The sequence below is a fragment of the Scomber japonicus genome, chromosome 14 (genome assembly GCF_027409825.1).
Source record: "Scomber japonicus isolate fScoJap1 chromosome 14, fScoJap1.pri, whole genome shotgun sequence".
NCBI lineage: Eukaryota > Metazoa > Chordata > Actinopteri > Scombriformes > Scombridae > Scomber > Scomber japonicus.
The window spans coordinates 4,656,049-4,673,707 of NC_070591.1; the positions used below are offsets into that span (position 1 = coordinate 4,656,049).

The 17,659-nt window shown below is 36.7% G+C and overlaps 1 protein-coding gene across 1 annotated transcript; it reads left to right on the top strand.

Annotated features, from left to right (window-relative positions):
- Positions 1-8,000: 8,000 nt before the first annotated feature.
- Positions 8,001-13,742, top strand: LOC128373301 (G-protein coupled receptor 4-like). Its single transcript, XM_053333590.1, has 3 exons — positions 8,001-8,159; positions 8,967-9,151; positions 13,232-13,742. The coding sequence occupies exons 1-3, from the start codon at positions 8,001-8,003 to the stop codon at positions 13,740-13,742; spliced, it is 855 nt and encodes a 284-aa protein (XP_053189565.1).
- The last annotated feature ends 3,917 nt before the right edge of the window (positions 13,743-17,659 follow it).

The following is a 17,659-nucleotide window of genomic DNA, read 5'->3' on the forward strand; positions in this document are numbered from 1 at the left end:
GGAGGTAAATGAGACTCTTTTGATAGTACTAGCAATTGCACATTGGACAGTAAGGTATCATGTTTTGTCTTATAATGTTATCAGTTTATTGATTATAGCTGCAGCAGGTGTGTGTGTGTGTGTGTGTGTGTGCGTGCGTGTGTGTGTGTGTGTGTGTTCTGCGAAGATAAGGACTGCATTGGAACTCCACAAATGATGTTTGTTGGATAATTTATATTGTAAAATATACTTGTATTCAGTGTGTTATATGATTAACTGTGCATAATATGTTATTATTACATTAATTAGTGTTTCCACTGCATTATTACTAATCTAGTTTTCTATGTATTACTGATGTTCTACTGCAGTAGATTAACAATAAGCCATTTCATTATGTTTATTTTCTTCAGTTAGCAATAAAGATCACCTGATTAAGTGGTGGATTAACTGACGCCCTGGATTGTGTGAGTACAAAGATTCCTTACCTGATTCAGAGATATTTTTTAATAACTATCTGATTTATAGTTTCTAACCATCTGACACATCAAAGATCCAAAAAGGATTCAAGCAAAGACGATTTCTCTTTGACAGCCATAATCCTAGTAAAGGCCACAGTGTGAAATGCCAGTTTTGTTCCTATTTAGTGTGTAATACAGATATCCAGAGTCGACTGTTGGCATTAATCACACTCTTCTGATATCACAGTAAAATGGGGCAGTTTTTGCTCTAAGCTAAATATTATAAGGTATATTTGAGGAACATTGCTGTCTGTCCTATTATCAGTGTTGAATATTAATTGGAAATACAATAAAATAATGTAACTTAGATATGACAAGAATTAGTTGTCATCTATTTTGTATGCCATTGTTATGCTATTATGCATGTGACCCTCAAGGTGATGAATTGTGTGGAAAGAAGGATGGTGAGCAAACTGCTGTCTGAGGTAGGCTCACAGTTAGAAATATAACAATTTACATTCAGGCACCACAGAGGCAGTGATGATGCAATCAGTAGTATCAACCTGAAGGAACCCAGGGCATACGCTAATGATAATAATAATCATCATCATCTTTATTGATAGGCCATGTTTCAAAATCCAAGATACAAAGTGCTTCACAAGGCAGCAAAATACATAAATTATAAAATAATTGCATTATGAAAGAGAACAAAAAAACATTTCATGAGTAAAGCCCATGAAATGATCCCTCTAATTTTCATCCTGGACTCTCAAAGTAACTCCTGGCACTAAAAGCTCAGAGATATATCTGGGAGAGATGACATGAGACGCTTTAAAAGTAATTAGTAGGATCTTAAATTCAATTCTAAAACATAAAAGTGTAAAGAGGCTGAAACAGAAGTGATGTGATCACTTCTTTGGTCTGGTTCAAAGCCAGACAGCTTAGGTCTGTACAATCATTTTTGGTTGAGGCAAGTCAAACCCTTCTCTAAATGTGATGCTCAAAGCTAAAATTACTATCAAATAATAACCTAAGATTCTTTGCAACAGGTTTGATGTGTTCAACTAGGAAACCAGCAGATGGCAGAATTTGCTTTGACATATGCTGCGACCTAATGACAAAGTTGTTGACATCCAGTCTTTGACATGCAAAGACGGTCACTTAGTGCACTCAACATACCAGGGTTTGCACACTGCACAGTGTTCTGAAGCATTTTAAACTCTTGGCGCAGACCCTCTACTACCCCCAGAAACATCTCCATTTGTTTATCATGTTGTGTTTCAATCAATAAGGTGTTATTCTCACATTTTTATCTGCAATGGACAAGACAAAGCTCTCAGACTTCTAAGGTCCTCTTGTTAGTTTTTTATCGCTCCAGATTCAAAACTAAAGGAGACTGTGCCTTTAAAATTGATGCTCCTAAACTTTGGAACTGTGTCCCACTGGATTTGAGATCTGTGGATAACTTTAAAAAACAGCTACTACTGTAAATAGCTACTTCATCTGTATTTCATGTAGATATCCTTTATCTTGTATTGTGAAGCACTTTGTGATGTCTAATTTTAAATTAACTCTGTTTACTTATTTACAATATGTTTATACTTCAGTGCCTTTTTTTCTCTTTTCTTGGATGCTACGTGTGCATACATAAGTTTACTCAGTAAAACAAAAAGGTCTTTTTGTAGAAAAACCACAGGAAGACATTGGTTATCAAGAAACCATGATGTGACACAAATGCACGTCAAATACAGATGTAGATTATTTGTCCACATACACCAAACACACAGTGGATATATTCTGCATACTGGCTGGAGGCAGAGGACAGAAAACAGACATCAGCATACAGAAGTCATTCAGGTTGTGGTCCTGCAGCTTTCAAAGGTACATTTACTACATTTATCACTTCATTGTTGATTAACAGAGGTATTGGTACATGTATATGTAGAAAACTGAAACAGTCATTAAGATAAATATGCAGAAAGGTGATGTGTTCACTTACTACTGAAGTGCATTTGAACAATGATGCTATCACTTTGCTAAGAAATATATTAGTATATACTGTATCTGACATTTGACTGAATATTTGAAATTAGTTGAGCTAAATGATTTTAGTTGTCATTATGTTGAATGCACATTTCTGTGTCTAATGTTTAATGTTTCGGGTTCACTGTGTTTATGAATATATATGTATGTGTGTAGTGTATGTATGTATGTATGTATGTATATATATATTTATTTATTTTTTAATATGTCTTCCTCTTCACAACCCAATAGATCTCTGAAGAATGGAGGAACTGCACACAACAACACGTTACTGAACTACAGCTATGATTATGATCATGATTATGATATGGGCAAATTAATACTCTCATTTGAGATATATATTGTGTGTTGGATCGCCGTCGTCATCTGTCTTCCTTTGATCATACTGGCCATCTACTATCTATATTCTCTGGTGTGTACATTATACTAGATATTATATATCTTTCAGCAGGGACGGTCTTCACCAGGCTGACCGACAGAATACATTTACTGAACCAAAACAGTTTTCATGTTGGATCCACAGTTTGTATTTATTGATTCAAGGATTTTATTTCCCTGCTGTCTGTAGCAATTGAGAGGAATCTGCCTGTAGTGAAACAGGCAAGATCACAGGCAGACTGGGAGCCTTGATCATTCAATGTAAGGTGTACTCTATCTTATTATATGTCTGAGATCCTTTTGTTGGTAGTTCCTCAGTCCAGACTCAAAACTAAAGGTGACTGTGCCTTTAAAATTGAGGCTCCACTCTGAAACTGTCATTGGATTTAGGATCTGTGGACATCTTTAAAACACAGCTACCAACTAGCTACTTAATCTATTTTATTTGTTATTCTTAGTGTCTTTTTATATATTACTATGTCTTTTATCATGTATTGTGAGCATGTTGCAATGTCTGATCTAGAAAGGTGCTTCTTTTTTGTTGGATGCTTCATACAGAGAGATAAGCTTACATAGTGAAACCAAAGTGCATTTTCGTAGAAAAACCACAGGAGGAAACCACCATGACACGTACTGATGTAGACTATCTGTCGACAGACACCAAACACATGGTGGGTGTTTTCATTCACTATGAGATAAGCAGATAGCATGTGTCATATGTGTGTTTCAGTTTACAGGACTGTTGTGGCTGGACATAGTGTAGAAAAACAATAATTTGAATTAATCAAATCATTTCTAGATTTTGCCCAACCCTCGTTACAGGTATATGTTTGTACATGTAACCTTTCCATGTCCTAGATCCATCCATCCATCTTCTACCGCTTATCCGGGGTCGGGTCACGGGGGCAGCAGTCTAAGCAGGGAAGCCCAGACTTCCCTCTCCCAGGCCAGCCGAGAGCCTTCTTGCAGAACGAGGACTGCTGTATTAAAGGCAAAGCTGCTCACAACAAATACTGATTTCATTTAAGTTTCTGCTCTTTATTGAACTAGTAGTATTTAAAGTTTGTATTAAAATTTGTTACACTTAATTTAATGCTTGCGTAAGCTCACTTGAGTCTGATATGCACCCTGCAGGCACCAAGGAGGGACTTGTCCTTTGTGTTAAAGTGTCTCACTGAAGCCCCATATGTGCCTATTGCTCATGCAGAGACAGAAAGCTTTGTCTCTACTGCAAAGACAACTTACTTTTCTTCTGTCTCTCTACCAAGTGAGTAGGACAGTTGCTTGCTCTGTTTGTTTCTGTCAGTGGACAGTACATGAAACAGGTGTATCTGTGCGTTCTAGCCTATGCTTAATCCCCAGTCGACAAACCAGGCACTGATTCCCATTGCTCCTTGCAGAACGAGGGAGAGGAGTTATTTATGTTGTGATCTGTATGCCTCACACTTAGCCTCTAACTGGGAATCCAGATAGGAAGCAAGACAGACTTTTGGACGTCTGTTGTTTGTTCCTCATTCCAGAATCAAAACTAAAGGTGACTGTGCCTTTAAAATTGAGGCTCCTACATTATGGACCTGTCTCCTACTGGATTTAGTATCTGTGTAGTCAAATATCTACTTTACCTATTTAATTTATTGATCTTATAGTCTTTTTTATATATTGCTGTCTTTTATCTTGTATTGTGAAGCACTTTGTTATTTAAATGAACTCTGCTTACTTAATTACACTATGTTCATGTTTGCTTGTCTTTTTTTCACCTTTTTGTTGAATGTTATGTGCACGTAGATGAGCTTAATTAGTAAAACCAAAATGCATTTTCATAGAAAAACCACAGAAAGATATTGGTTAAGAAACCATGATGCAGAAAAGGCATGTCAAATACATGTCATCTGTCCACATACACCAAACACACAGCGGATATATTCTGCACACTGGTTTGATGCAGAAGACAGGAAACAGACATCAGCGTACGGAAGTCATTCAGGTTGTGGTCCTGCAGCTTTCAAAGGTACATTTACTACATTTAACTCTTTATTGTTTTTAACAGACAGTTCAGAGATATTGGTACATGTAGAAACTTAATACAAGAAAATTAAAACAGTCATTAAGAGAAATATGCAGTTTCACACATTTTTTTGTATGTAAGCTTAATGTTTTGGGGACGCTGTTTTTATACTCTACAGTCTAGTGTAGAACAGTGTAGAAAAACAATAATTTGAATTAATCAAATCATTTCTAGATTTTGCCCAACCCTCGTTACAGGTATATGTTTGTACATGTAACCTTTCCATGTCCTAAATTCATCCATCCATCCATCTTCTACCACTTATCCGGGGTCGGGTCGCGGGGGCAGCAGTTTAAGCAGGGAAGCCCAGACCTCCCTCTCCCAGGCCAGCTGAGAGCCTTCTTATATATGCTTCCTTTAGGAAACATTATCCGGAATCACTCAATAAATTTTCATTGTTACGCAGATGATACTCAATTATATCTCTCAATAAAGCCAAATGAAACTAACCAATTATCTAAACTACAAACATGCATTAAGGACATAAAGGCCTGGATGACCGGCAACTTCCTGTTATTAAACTCAGAAAAAACTGAAGTTATTGTGCTTGGCCCTAAACACCTTAGAAATTCCCTATCAAACGACATAATTACTCTGGATGGCATTACTCTGGCCTCCAGCTCCACTGTAAGGAACCTAGGAGTTATCTTTGATCAGGATTTGTCCTTTAATTCCCACATAAAACATATTTCAAGGACTGCCTTCTTTCATCTGCGTAATATTGCAAAAATTAGACACATCCTGTCTCAAAATGATGCTGAAAAACTAGTCCATGCATTTGTTACTTCTAGGCTGGACTACTGCAATTCATTATTATCAGGCTGTCCTAACAAGTCTCTAAAGACTCTCCAGCTGGTCCAGAATGCAGCTGCTCGTGTTCTGACAAACACTAGAAAGAGAGATCATATTATTCCCATCTTGGCTTCACTGCATTGGCTTCCCGTAAAATTCAGAATAGAATTCAAAATCCTCCTCCTCACCTTCAAAGCTCTTAATGGTCAGGCTCCATCATATCTTAAAGAACTGATAGTACCTTATGTACCTACTAGAAGACTGCGCCCCCAGCATGCAGGTCTACTTGTGGTTCCTAGTATCTCTAAAAGTAGAACAGGAGGTAGAGCCTTCAGCTATCAGGTTCCTCTTCTGTGGAACCATCTTCCTGATTTGGTCCGGGGGGAGCAGACACCCTCTCTACATTTAAGAGTAGGCTTAAAACTTTCCATTTTGATAAAGCTTATAGTTAGGGCTCTTTGAGCTCTTAACTTATGCTGCTATAGGCTTAGACTGCCGGGGGACCCCCATGATGCACTGAGCTCCTCTCTCCTCCTCCCTCTCTCTCTCTATCCATCCATCTATATCCATTAACATTCATGTTCTATTAATGCATTCAATAAGCTAAACTTCTTCCCCGGAGTTGTCTGTGCTTTCTGGTCTCACAGGTAATCTGGGCCTGTAGACGTCCGGATGACGGATTCCAGTCCCGGACCATCTGGCTCCATTGTTGATTTTCATTGTGCTTCTCTCCTCTATCCTTCCTTTCTCTCCTCTCAACCCCAACCGGTCGAGGCAGATGTCCGCCCACTTCTGAGTCTGGTTCTGGCTGAGGTTTCTTCCTGTTAAAAGGGAGTTTTTTCTAGCCACTGTTGCTCATGTAGGAATGTTGGGTCTCTTTAAAGTTAAAACCTGAAGAGTTCGGTTTAGAACCTGCTCTATGTGTAAAGTGCCTTGAGATAACTTTGTTGTGATTTGGCGCTATACAAATAACGATTGATTGATTGATTGATTGATTGCAGAACGAGGACTGCTGTATTAAAGGCAAAGCTGCTCACAACAAATACTGATTTCATTTAAGTTTCTGCCCTTTATTGAACTAGTAGTATTTCAAGTTTGTATTAAAAATTGTTACACTTAATTTAGTGCTCGCGTAAGTTCACTTGAGTCTGATATGCACCTTGCAGGCACCGAGGAGGGACTTGTCCTTTGTGTTAAAGTGTCTCACTGAAGCCCCATATGTGCCTATTGCTCATGCAGAGACAGAAAGCTTTGTCTCTACTGCAAAGACAACTTACTTTTCTTCTGTCTCTCTGCCAAGTGAGTAGGACAGTTGCTTGCTCTGTTTGTTTCTGTCAGTGGACAGTACATGAAACAGGTGTATCTGTGCGTTCTAGCCTATGCTTAATCCCCAGTCGACAAACCAGGCACTGATTCCCATTGCTCCTTGCAGAACGAGGGAGAGGAGTTATTTATGTTGTGATCTGTATGCCTCACACTTAGCCTCTAACTGGGAATCCAGATAGGAAGCAAGACAGACTTTTGGACGTCTGTTGTTTGTTCCTCACTCCAGAATCAAAACTAAAGGTGACTGTGCCTTTAAAATTGAGGCTCCTACATTATGGAACTGTCTCCTACTGGATTTAGTATCTGTGTAGTCAAATATCTACTTTACCTATTTAATGTATTGATCTTATAGTCTTTTTTATATATTACTATGTCTTTTATCTTGTATTGTGAAGAATTTTGTCATTTAAATTAACTCTGCTTACTTAATTACATGTTCATGTTTGCTTGTCTTTTTTTCACCTTTTTGTTGAATGTTATGTGCACGTAGATGAGCTTAATTAGTAAAACCAAAATGCATTTTCATAGAAAAACCACAGAAAGATATTGGTTAAGAAACCATGATGCAGAAAAGGCATGTCAAATACATGTCATCTGTCCACATACACCAAACACACAGCGGATATATTCTGCACACTGGTTTGATGCAGAGGACAGTAAACAGACATCAGCATACAGAAGTCATTCAGGTTGTGGTCCTGCAGCTTTCAAAGGTACATTTACTACATTTATCACTTTATTGTTTTTAACAGACAGTTCAGAGGTATTGGTACATGTAGAAACTTAATACAAGAAAATTACAGTCAAACAGTCATTAAGAGAAATATGCAGTTTCACACATTTTTTTGTATGTAAGCTTAATGTTTTGGGGACGCTGTTTTTATACTCTACAGTCTTTGTGTGTGTGTGTGCGTGTGTGTGTGTGTATTCCTCTTTATAACCTCATAGGTCTCTGAAGAATGGAGGAACAGTACCAGAACAACAGCTATCATGATTATGATTATGATTATGTTGATGTGCCCGGACACTCAGTTTTTAATTTAGAGATTGTGTGTTGGATCGTCATCGTCATCTGTCTTCCTTTGATCATACCGGCCATCTACTATCTGTATTCTCTGGTGCGTACATTACACTGAATATTATATAGTGACGGATCTTAATAGATTTTGGAGTTAAAGGAATTGGTTGGCAATTTTCTATATTGTTCTTATTTTCAGCAAAATCAAGCCTGATATATCTTCCTCTGTGCTGTAGACCTCAGTTGTTACCAAAAACCATTAAGAACATGTAAATGAACAGCCGCACTGGAAGATATGTTCTTTTGTTCATGGTTACTGTAACTTATTTAGGATCAAGATAAAACAGATTTGGATACATGCACACATGCTTGGTGGTTTGGCTCTGCACATGACATTTGTTGACAAAGAAGAAATAAGAAAAATGTACAAAAATTGCTGTTCAAGTCCTTTAAAGGCAGGTGTTAAAGGTAGGTGTATTTAATAAATAATTAAAGTAAATGTTATAATTGTAAAGGTGCCTTTAATGAAACCCTCTTTTGAACATCTTGGTCTGATCAATATGAGGAATTCTCAACAACAGAACTCAAAGTTTTTTATATAGGGATCAATTAGTAGTCTTTAATGATCAGGGGTTTATAGTATTAGTATTATTATTATTTAGTAGTATCATTATGACTGATATGGCTAGATACCATCTGTGTTACTTTTGGACTTAAAACAACCTTTTTGTTCATTTGTAATAACTCAGTTTTACAATTTAGACATTATTGTTGACATTATTAATCAAATAATTTCAAGATGTTGCCCAATCCTAAAATTCCATTTACACAATATTCACAGACATGACTAAGTTCAGAGCAGCATGTTTACAATTGAAGTGATTTTTCTATTCATGTTCTCCTGCAGGTACGTCATGATCACGTTGCTCCAATCTACGTCATCAACCTTCTCATCTCTGACCTTATTCAGCTCTGTTGCATGGCCATACGGTTGGGAAACACCGTGCTTGATCTGGACTTCATCACCTTCGTAATTCACATTATTGGTATAATGGCCAGTATCTGCTTCATGGTCTGTATTTCCCTGGAAAGGTAACTATCTGTTTTCTTATTATGTGTGTATTGCTAGGGTTGTCACTTTTTCAAAAATGTTTGAACAAAATTGTAAAGACCTGCAATTAATTTATTAATATGAATGTTGCTGACACCAGACTGAGTGTGCTGAATAATATGCAGTCAAATGAGGTCAGAGGCGTAGCCATCATTTCAGAAATGAGTGGGACAAATTGTTCAGAGGTCTATTGAGTGATTTATCATCTTCTTTAGAGGCTAAAAAACCACATAACCACAAACAGCACTCTGGTTGAGTTGACACAGAATGACTCTTGAGCATCTACAGAGTAAGTAGTCAGATAATTAAGTGCCAAATGATAACACTGAACATGAAAAGTTCTGTAAAACACCATTCCTGTTTCAAATTATCAACATCAAAATTGAATGGAAGTGACAAGATAACAATAATAAGCCACATAATTAAATTTAATGGCAAGAAGTGACAAGCAGGCACGTGCACACATAGGGCCCTAGGGGCTGCCCCTAGCCCCTGCCCTTTTTGCCTCGTATTAAAAAGTGCCCTCTCTGTGTGTGTGTGTGTGTGTGTGTGTGTGTGTGTGTGTGTGTGCACGTGTTTATTTGTTTGTTTTAAATAACATACAAAAACTGTACCCATTTCTTTTAATACGGGATTGTTGTGTGTGTTGAGCCGCTGCTTCTCTATCCTTTGCGGCTCCGCTCCGCACAGTGGAGCAAATTGAACCTGTGAGTTATGGTCTATCTAGTCTCTGTCCACTTATTCAACGTGCTTAAATATGTTTAATATTTCAGAAAAACGCTCTAGTTTAGTCAATGTGTCAGCTTCTATTTTTGCTGGACGTCAGAGCATGGCGCATCAAATCAGCACAGAGCAGATCGTGCGGGACAGGAAATCGTGTACAAAATACAAAATTAAAAAAAAAACAGGGTTAATTTTCAAAATAAAATGCAGCGTGTTTACAGCGGATCATATTTCCCTCACTACAGGTCTGAAGTACAGGTCCGAGGTTTAGATATACAATTTATTGTGACTTTGCTACTAACGTGTGGGCTAACAAAATAATAATAATAATAATAATAATAACATAGTGATTTCAGCATTCTGGGCATATAAACTGTATTACTACTCATGCTGACAATCATTTGTTGACAAAAAATAAATGGCAATTTCATATCACTTTCACCTACAGGATGCACAGCTAAGTAGTTAGCTTTCTATTAGCACTTTATTTTTTAATTTTACATTAATTTCCATATTGTGTAAAGGACCGAACAAAAAAAAATTGGCACGCACATGCTGCCCTTTTCCGACTTTGAGCCCCTGCCTCTCTATAATCATGTGTACACCCCTGGTGACAAGTGAAAGTGACACAACAATAAACATATCAACATTAAGATGTAGCTATTTTACATTTGCTGTCATCAACTATGACAGCACAGATGTGCAAAATTAATCAAGACTAAGAACAATGGTATGACCTATACCTGCTGCCTTTAAAACACAAATAATGCAGTAGTCAAATAATATCTGCAATTAAATAAATAAATAATAAACAAATAAACAAATTAAAGTATCTTTGAAATTTAATGTAAACTACATCGTTAAACATCCATGTCAGTATTTCCCTTTTGAACTAAGGGAATCAAAGCTACAAGCTTTCCTGATTAACTATATTACAAAATAATATTATCTGTTGTAGATTTCTTTTAGACCTAAGCAGAAACAATAATATAATCAAAGTAAAATAAGTTATATTAAATAAAAAGCTTTGAAGAAACTACTCAAGCACTGAGTAACTTTTGAGTAGCCTAATGTCTGATTTATTCATCAAATAAGAATATTAATGTAATCATTCAATCAAAATAATGATCAGCAAATTCATGTATTTTCAACTTTAACTACCACAACAATAAATTAAATCTTTACAAAAATAACATAGTCAAAGGAACATTACATTTATATTCTTACATATATACTTTTCTACCCAGAAGTGGGTAAAGTTAGAGTAGCCAAAAACGTTACTCAAATAAGAGTATTGCTACTTTAAAATAAGATTGAAAAAGTAAAAGTAAAGGAGTAAATGTAACTAGTTACTACCAACTCTGCACCTAGCAAGTGATTTAACATAGGTAACAGTTAACAATTGTTAACTAGGTTAACTTGATATATTAACATCTATTAATTAGTCATCATTTAGTTAAACATTCTCTACATGCAACAGCTTTACTCAACTTACCTGGTTTGTTTTGGAGTGAACTTGAAGAAAAGTATTTTGCCTCTTGGCTGGTTTGCTGAACATGGTTAAAACAGATCTGAATCAACATCTGTGTGATTCAAATTACAACACGACAGTGGTGTTTGCTGCCTGCTCATGGTGCGTTTAAAGGTGGCTCGGAAAAAAAATAATTAATTGAATGGTTGTGTGCGGAGGACATGTCGCCCACTTACCCCACGTCCGCTACGCCCATGAATGAGGTTGTACATTTGGCGCTGCTGTGGTCTTCTGTGTTGCCTCCACCTCCACTGGCTCAGTGGGTTGGTTAGCTAGCATGTTTTACAGAGTGGACTAATAGCTAGATCTTTGATCGTCCACAGTTCACGGTGTGGAACCCAAAATACTTCCAAAATACTCTTCAGATGGTTTAATGTTGTAGCTGTTCATTAAGGAAAGCTCCGCTCACTATTATCCTCCATTAAAAAACAACCACATATTAACAGTACCTCAGTTTATTAGTAGGTCAGTAGGGCATGCAACAGGTTGACCTGGTGAAGTTTTAGAGTGCCCTCTGTTGGATCATAACGAAAACTACTTCAATTGGTCTGACACAGACTGCAGCCTACATTCCAGCAGCTCATTACAGCTTGAGTATTATTTTTTCCCCCCTAGAGTCTAAACTGTGGCAAAAAAGGAGTCACACAGGTTTTCATTAGTGCACAAGTAAATTAGTCAAAACATAAGAGTGAAAATTAACAGGAAACAACAGATAGGTAGGGTTAGTCTGTAAAACCAGTCATCTAGGGAGTGGATGAGTGTGTGTGTGTGTGTGTGTGTGTGTGTGTGTGTGTGTGTGTGTGTGTGTGTGTGTGTGTGTGTGTGTATGTGTGTGTGTGTGACAAGGTAAATTAACCAAGAAAGCAATGCAGGAGTGTGTTGGGGACAGGAGAGCCTGGCACACCGGGTCCAGGGCCCTGTTCCAGGATTACCAAATAAACCAGGTTATATATATATATATAAATCATAAATATTTAACAACTGCAAAAATGTTTGGATAAGAGATGTACTATTTAAATCCATGCCTTTAACTGGTAGGAAGCACTGTTTTAAAAGTATTGGTTATTGATAGGTACATTTAAAATAATGTCATAAAAGTAAACTAAGTCCTGTTTAGTGGATGCATGCCTAGGCGTTTCTCTTTTTCTGTTAATTGATTAAGGTCCAGTAACAACCTCAACCCATGCACTGTTTCTCTGTTAGTCAAGGCCTGTCCCTTGATTGAGGAGGTTGTACATGACAGAGCTGCTATAGTACGCAGGGCTCTGCAACAAGGGCGCACCTTCAGAGACAGATCAGACCTATTCAATGGATCAGCAATTTCCTGCCAGCCTTTTCTCCTGGATTTTATTTATTGTTTATTGTGATCATATGTTTAAATCCTTCATATGTCTTCAGAAGTGTGTGCTAGAGACTGCTGGTGCTCTGTGGCTCTTTTGTGGTAGATTTTGTCATTGTGAATCCGTTTGATCTGTGTTCGACGTCGTGGGCTGCTCATGAATGGCGTGCACACGCAATTAGTCTGAATACTTGAGCCTGTCTTGAGACGCTTTTCTGAGCTTGCTTTATGGAACGGACCCCAGGTGTCTGCAGACACAACACAGCAGCAACAAGAGCAGCAAAGCAGAGGAACTATCACAACCCCACATTCAAAATAATGTTCAAATTTCAAATAAGAAGTGACAGCCCTAGTACTTACATGTGTTTGATCATTAAATCTCAATATATTTCTGAAGCATCCTTGAGATCCTGATTATACTGGAACTGATTATATTAAGATGATCTATGTTTCTATCTTGTATTACAGGTATTTGCTCATCGCCTGGCCTCTGTGGTACCGCTTCAGAAGAACCGTGAAGGTCTCAGTGGTGGTCTGTGTTGTGGTCTGGGTCTTAGCTTTGGTCCTTTCTGTTTTGCCCATGTTCATTGGACCCCAGCTCATTACAGTATTCCTTCTCCTCCCCTTCCCCGTGCTCATCTTCTCAGTGGTTGGGATCTTTAAAGGCCTGTCTGCTGCCATCTCTGTGTCCTCTGAGGAAAAACGACGAATTGTTGGAGCTACGATTCTGGTGTTGCTTAATTACACACTGCTGTTCCTGCCTTTCATAATTTGGAGCATAACAACACATGTTCATATAACTTATGCTTTTGCATTCATCTTCTTCAATCCTCTTGGAGACTTGGTTCTGTATATTTTCATGAGAAAAGGGGCCATAGACAAGATTTTAGCGTCTGTGTGTTGTTGCAGGATGGAAACACAGCAGCAGCAGATCATTGCTGTAAATGATAATAACATGACGACAGTCAGCTCTGTGTAGGCAGAGAGAAATTCAGGGAAATAGAAAGGAAAGGGGACAAGAGAGTCACTGATATACAATAAGACACCTGACGGTCAATTAAAAACAAATGTTTCTGTAGAAGCTCTGTCTCTTTAAAATTAAGCTCACATACTGCATCAGCAAATTAGTTTTTTATGGATATATTTAGGCATGTTGGTTAAAGGTACACCCTAACCCTAATTTCAACATTGTATATTTCAAATAAATGTGGCTTTATGGGTCATGCTCACTTTTTACTCCCCAGCCTTTTTATATAGATTCAGGAAAATGAGGACTGAATCAAAGTTTCATTTCAATCGTTTGTTTCAGAGTCTGAATGAAAGTAAACACATAAACTAGTTGTCTGTAGCAGCCATTACGGCTCATTTCTTAGGGATCTACATCCAGGACAGATTGCAGATCATTATTTTACATGTGTGAGGCTGTGGCTGCTTTTACATTTATTCAAGCTCATGCTAGAGATGTAGACAAGAGATCAGGCATGTTGTACAAAGATGCTTTTTATTCTTAATCATGATATTTGTATTTCTGTTTTTATTTTGTTTTTTACTTATTCATATACTTTCTGTGTTTGTATTTTACTCATTTGTATATTCATATCTGTAATATGTGCTTCATTAACTGAAACCTTTGTCTTTTCCCTGTGACTTTCATTACTTTACTGTATTTTATGGGTGTGCAGCACTTTGTAACTCTGTTTTTGAAAAGTGAGATTGAAATAAAATTGTTATTGCTTTCAAGTTTCCAAATTGCAGTATTCAAATGGCAACATACCAACTGTGCAGTTTAACCCAGCATGTTAGGTCTAATGTGCATGTGAAAAATAAAAATGTAACTTCTGATGTACTATTCATACATCCATGCCTGTCTAGCTTTTTTCTCTCCTCCTCAGATAAGATGTAGATCTCAGATGAAGGTAGTAACTGGAGGATTTAGTGAAATGTGGATTCAGAAGTCGTTACCATTTTTATATCTAGGTACAGTATAACATACTTACTAAGGGTTTAAACAACTGTATATAAATGTTAAATGTTATATAACCTTTTGTATTAATTTACATTTATTAATTTACATTTTATTGTTTTGCAAAGATTAACTAAAAACCATCACTGGATATCTTATTTCTTTATTTTTTCGGGTCTATATTCTCTACTTGTGTCGACTTTTAAATTTTAATTAATCAAAGATCCTTTTTTTATTGCTCATTTGGGAATGTAAAAGCCCTAAAAACACGCTCTTTCTTTTTTTTTCCAAAATTAGAAATATTTTACGTATTTTATATCAAAGATTCATGAGTTTTATTTATGTCTTTCTTTTCTTTAAAAAAAAAAAAATCATTTTACCCGTGTGTAGTAGGCAGAACTCAGTTGAACAAATGGTCTTTGAATATGAAACTCTTAATAAAAATTGCCTATATTGCTACTATCCACAAAACTATCTTAAAAACTAATAATAATATGTATTGTAATTATAACAGTAACAACCATTAGTAAAAAATAACACAAGTTTCCGGTATGCAACCCAGAATAATTTAATGTTAAAAAGGAGCAGGTGGAAGTTCAGCATATAGCTCGAGAAGCATCACAGTGTAGAGAAGTTAAGAGACACAAATGAAATATATTGATTTATTAGCATCTAGTTCTTTGTCTATTTCACTGTTTTCATATTAACAAAACAACCGCATATTAACAGTACCTCAGTTTATTAGTAGGTCAGCAGAGAATGCAACAGGTTGACCTGGTGAAGTTTTAGAGCGCCCTCTGCTGGATCATAAAGAAAACTACATCAAATGGTCTGATACAGACTGCAGCCTACATTCCAGCAGCTCATTACGGCTTGAATATGAACTTTTCATCCCTACAGTCTAACTGTGGCAATAAAAAGGAGTCACACAGGTATTCATTAGTGCAAGTGTGAGGGCTCAGTTATTTCAAGACTGCTTTTGTTTATTATTGTTGGTATTTCATATTGTGAATTTAGACCCCCCCCCCCCCCCCCCGATTCATTTTTGTGTGTAATTCTGTTTCATTTAATGGTTTAATTTACAATGCATTTAGTTCATTTATGAGTTGCGCGATATTTGAGTTCCGCCACCAGGTGGTGCTGCTGAGGCAACAAGAGACAATTTGTTTAATGCGCTAAGAGAAGAAGAAAACACAGTTGAGAGTTGTTATTGTGGTAACCAGCATGAAAGCTTACATGCTAGTTGCTTTAGCAGCTAAGGACACACAGGTGGACTGTTAAGTTATTGTTTCCTACCGGATATTGTGGAAAATAAATAAAAGACACTGTGAGAGACAGCCCGGCTTATGAATTCATCCTGAGCTGCAACACAAGAGTAAAGTAGTCAAAACATAATAGTGAAAACAGGAAACAACAGATAGGTAGGGTTAGTCTGTAAAACCACCAGTCATCTAGGAAGTGGATGAGTGTGTGTGTGTGTGTGTGAGGGTTAGGCTTTTACATTTATTCAAGCTCATGCTAGAGATGCAAGAGAACAGTCATGTTGTACAAAGATGCGTTTTATTCTGTTTTTATTTTGCTTTTTACTAATACTAATTTTGTCTGTTTGTTTTATTCATTTGTATTAATTTTACATTCATATACTGTAAGTAATACTTGTTTTGGGTGGCATGCATTTAATATTTAACTTGTTCTGAGGTACTATTCATACATCCATGCCTGTCTAGCTTTATTCTCTCCTCCTCAGATAAGATGTAGATAATCACAAAGCTACTGGGTGTCATCACTCAACATATATATTGTAGTCTGTTTGCATGCAGAGAACACAACATCACACTTGGTGCTGCAGCTTTTAAAGGTAACATGAATGTCACATTGCTCTGTGGATAGACATAATTAAATAACTATATAAAAATGTTTTATAACATGTATAACATAAGATTTATAAGAAATATAACAGGAATAAATGAATATGCACACTGATATGAAGATGAATATCTGACACAATGGATAATATCACAAGCTTTTAAAATACAACACATTGTTAAAGATGTACTATGCAGGACTTTAATTGAAATTAAAGAGCACAATGTATACCTGCTCCACATATAAAATGCCTTGAGATGACTTTTTTGTGTTTTGGCTATATAAATAAAGATTGATTGATTGATTGATTTGTCGGTTGGTGTTTGTAGTATTCACAGTATTCAAAGCCTCCTCCTTGGCTCTGAGAGAGAGAGAGGGTGCATTGGCAACAAATACTGATTTCATTTAAGTTTCTGCTCTTTATTCAACTTTGTATCAAGTTAACTGATAAATATAAACCATTAATGACATTATTTGTGAAGGCATTCTCACTTTACTTTTAGTGTTTAAAACACACAAACAGGCAAACAGTATGCAATATATATTTATCTAGAAAAACTCAGGAAGCTCAACTGCTGCAATATCTGATAACAAGGTTGTATGTGTCAAATAATGACCTCATCATTAAACTTTCAGGAAGGAGAGTCACATGTGTCACAGTAATGGGAAATAACAAATGTGACTACTTAACGCCCTAAAATTAAGATTTAAACTCAAGATAAAGTGTTGCAAGCATGAAGCTCTGAAGACACTACTGATGTAAAGACACACACACACACACACACACACACACACACACACACACACACACACACACACACAATTTCTAAATATGATTAACAGATTGGACACTTTTCTATTACAGATTTTAATATGAACATCACCAGCTGCTTCAGTAAACAGGATCTTTTTTTTGAAAAAGCGATGTGTGTTCCAATCAATGATGAAATAAACAAAGTCTCAATACAGTAGTATTTAAAGTTTTCATTAAAAATTGTCACACTTAATTTAATGCTCGTGTAAGCTCCCTTGAGTCTGATATGCACCTTGCAGGCACCGGGGAGGGA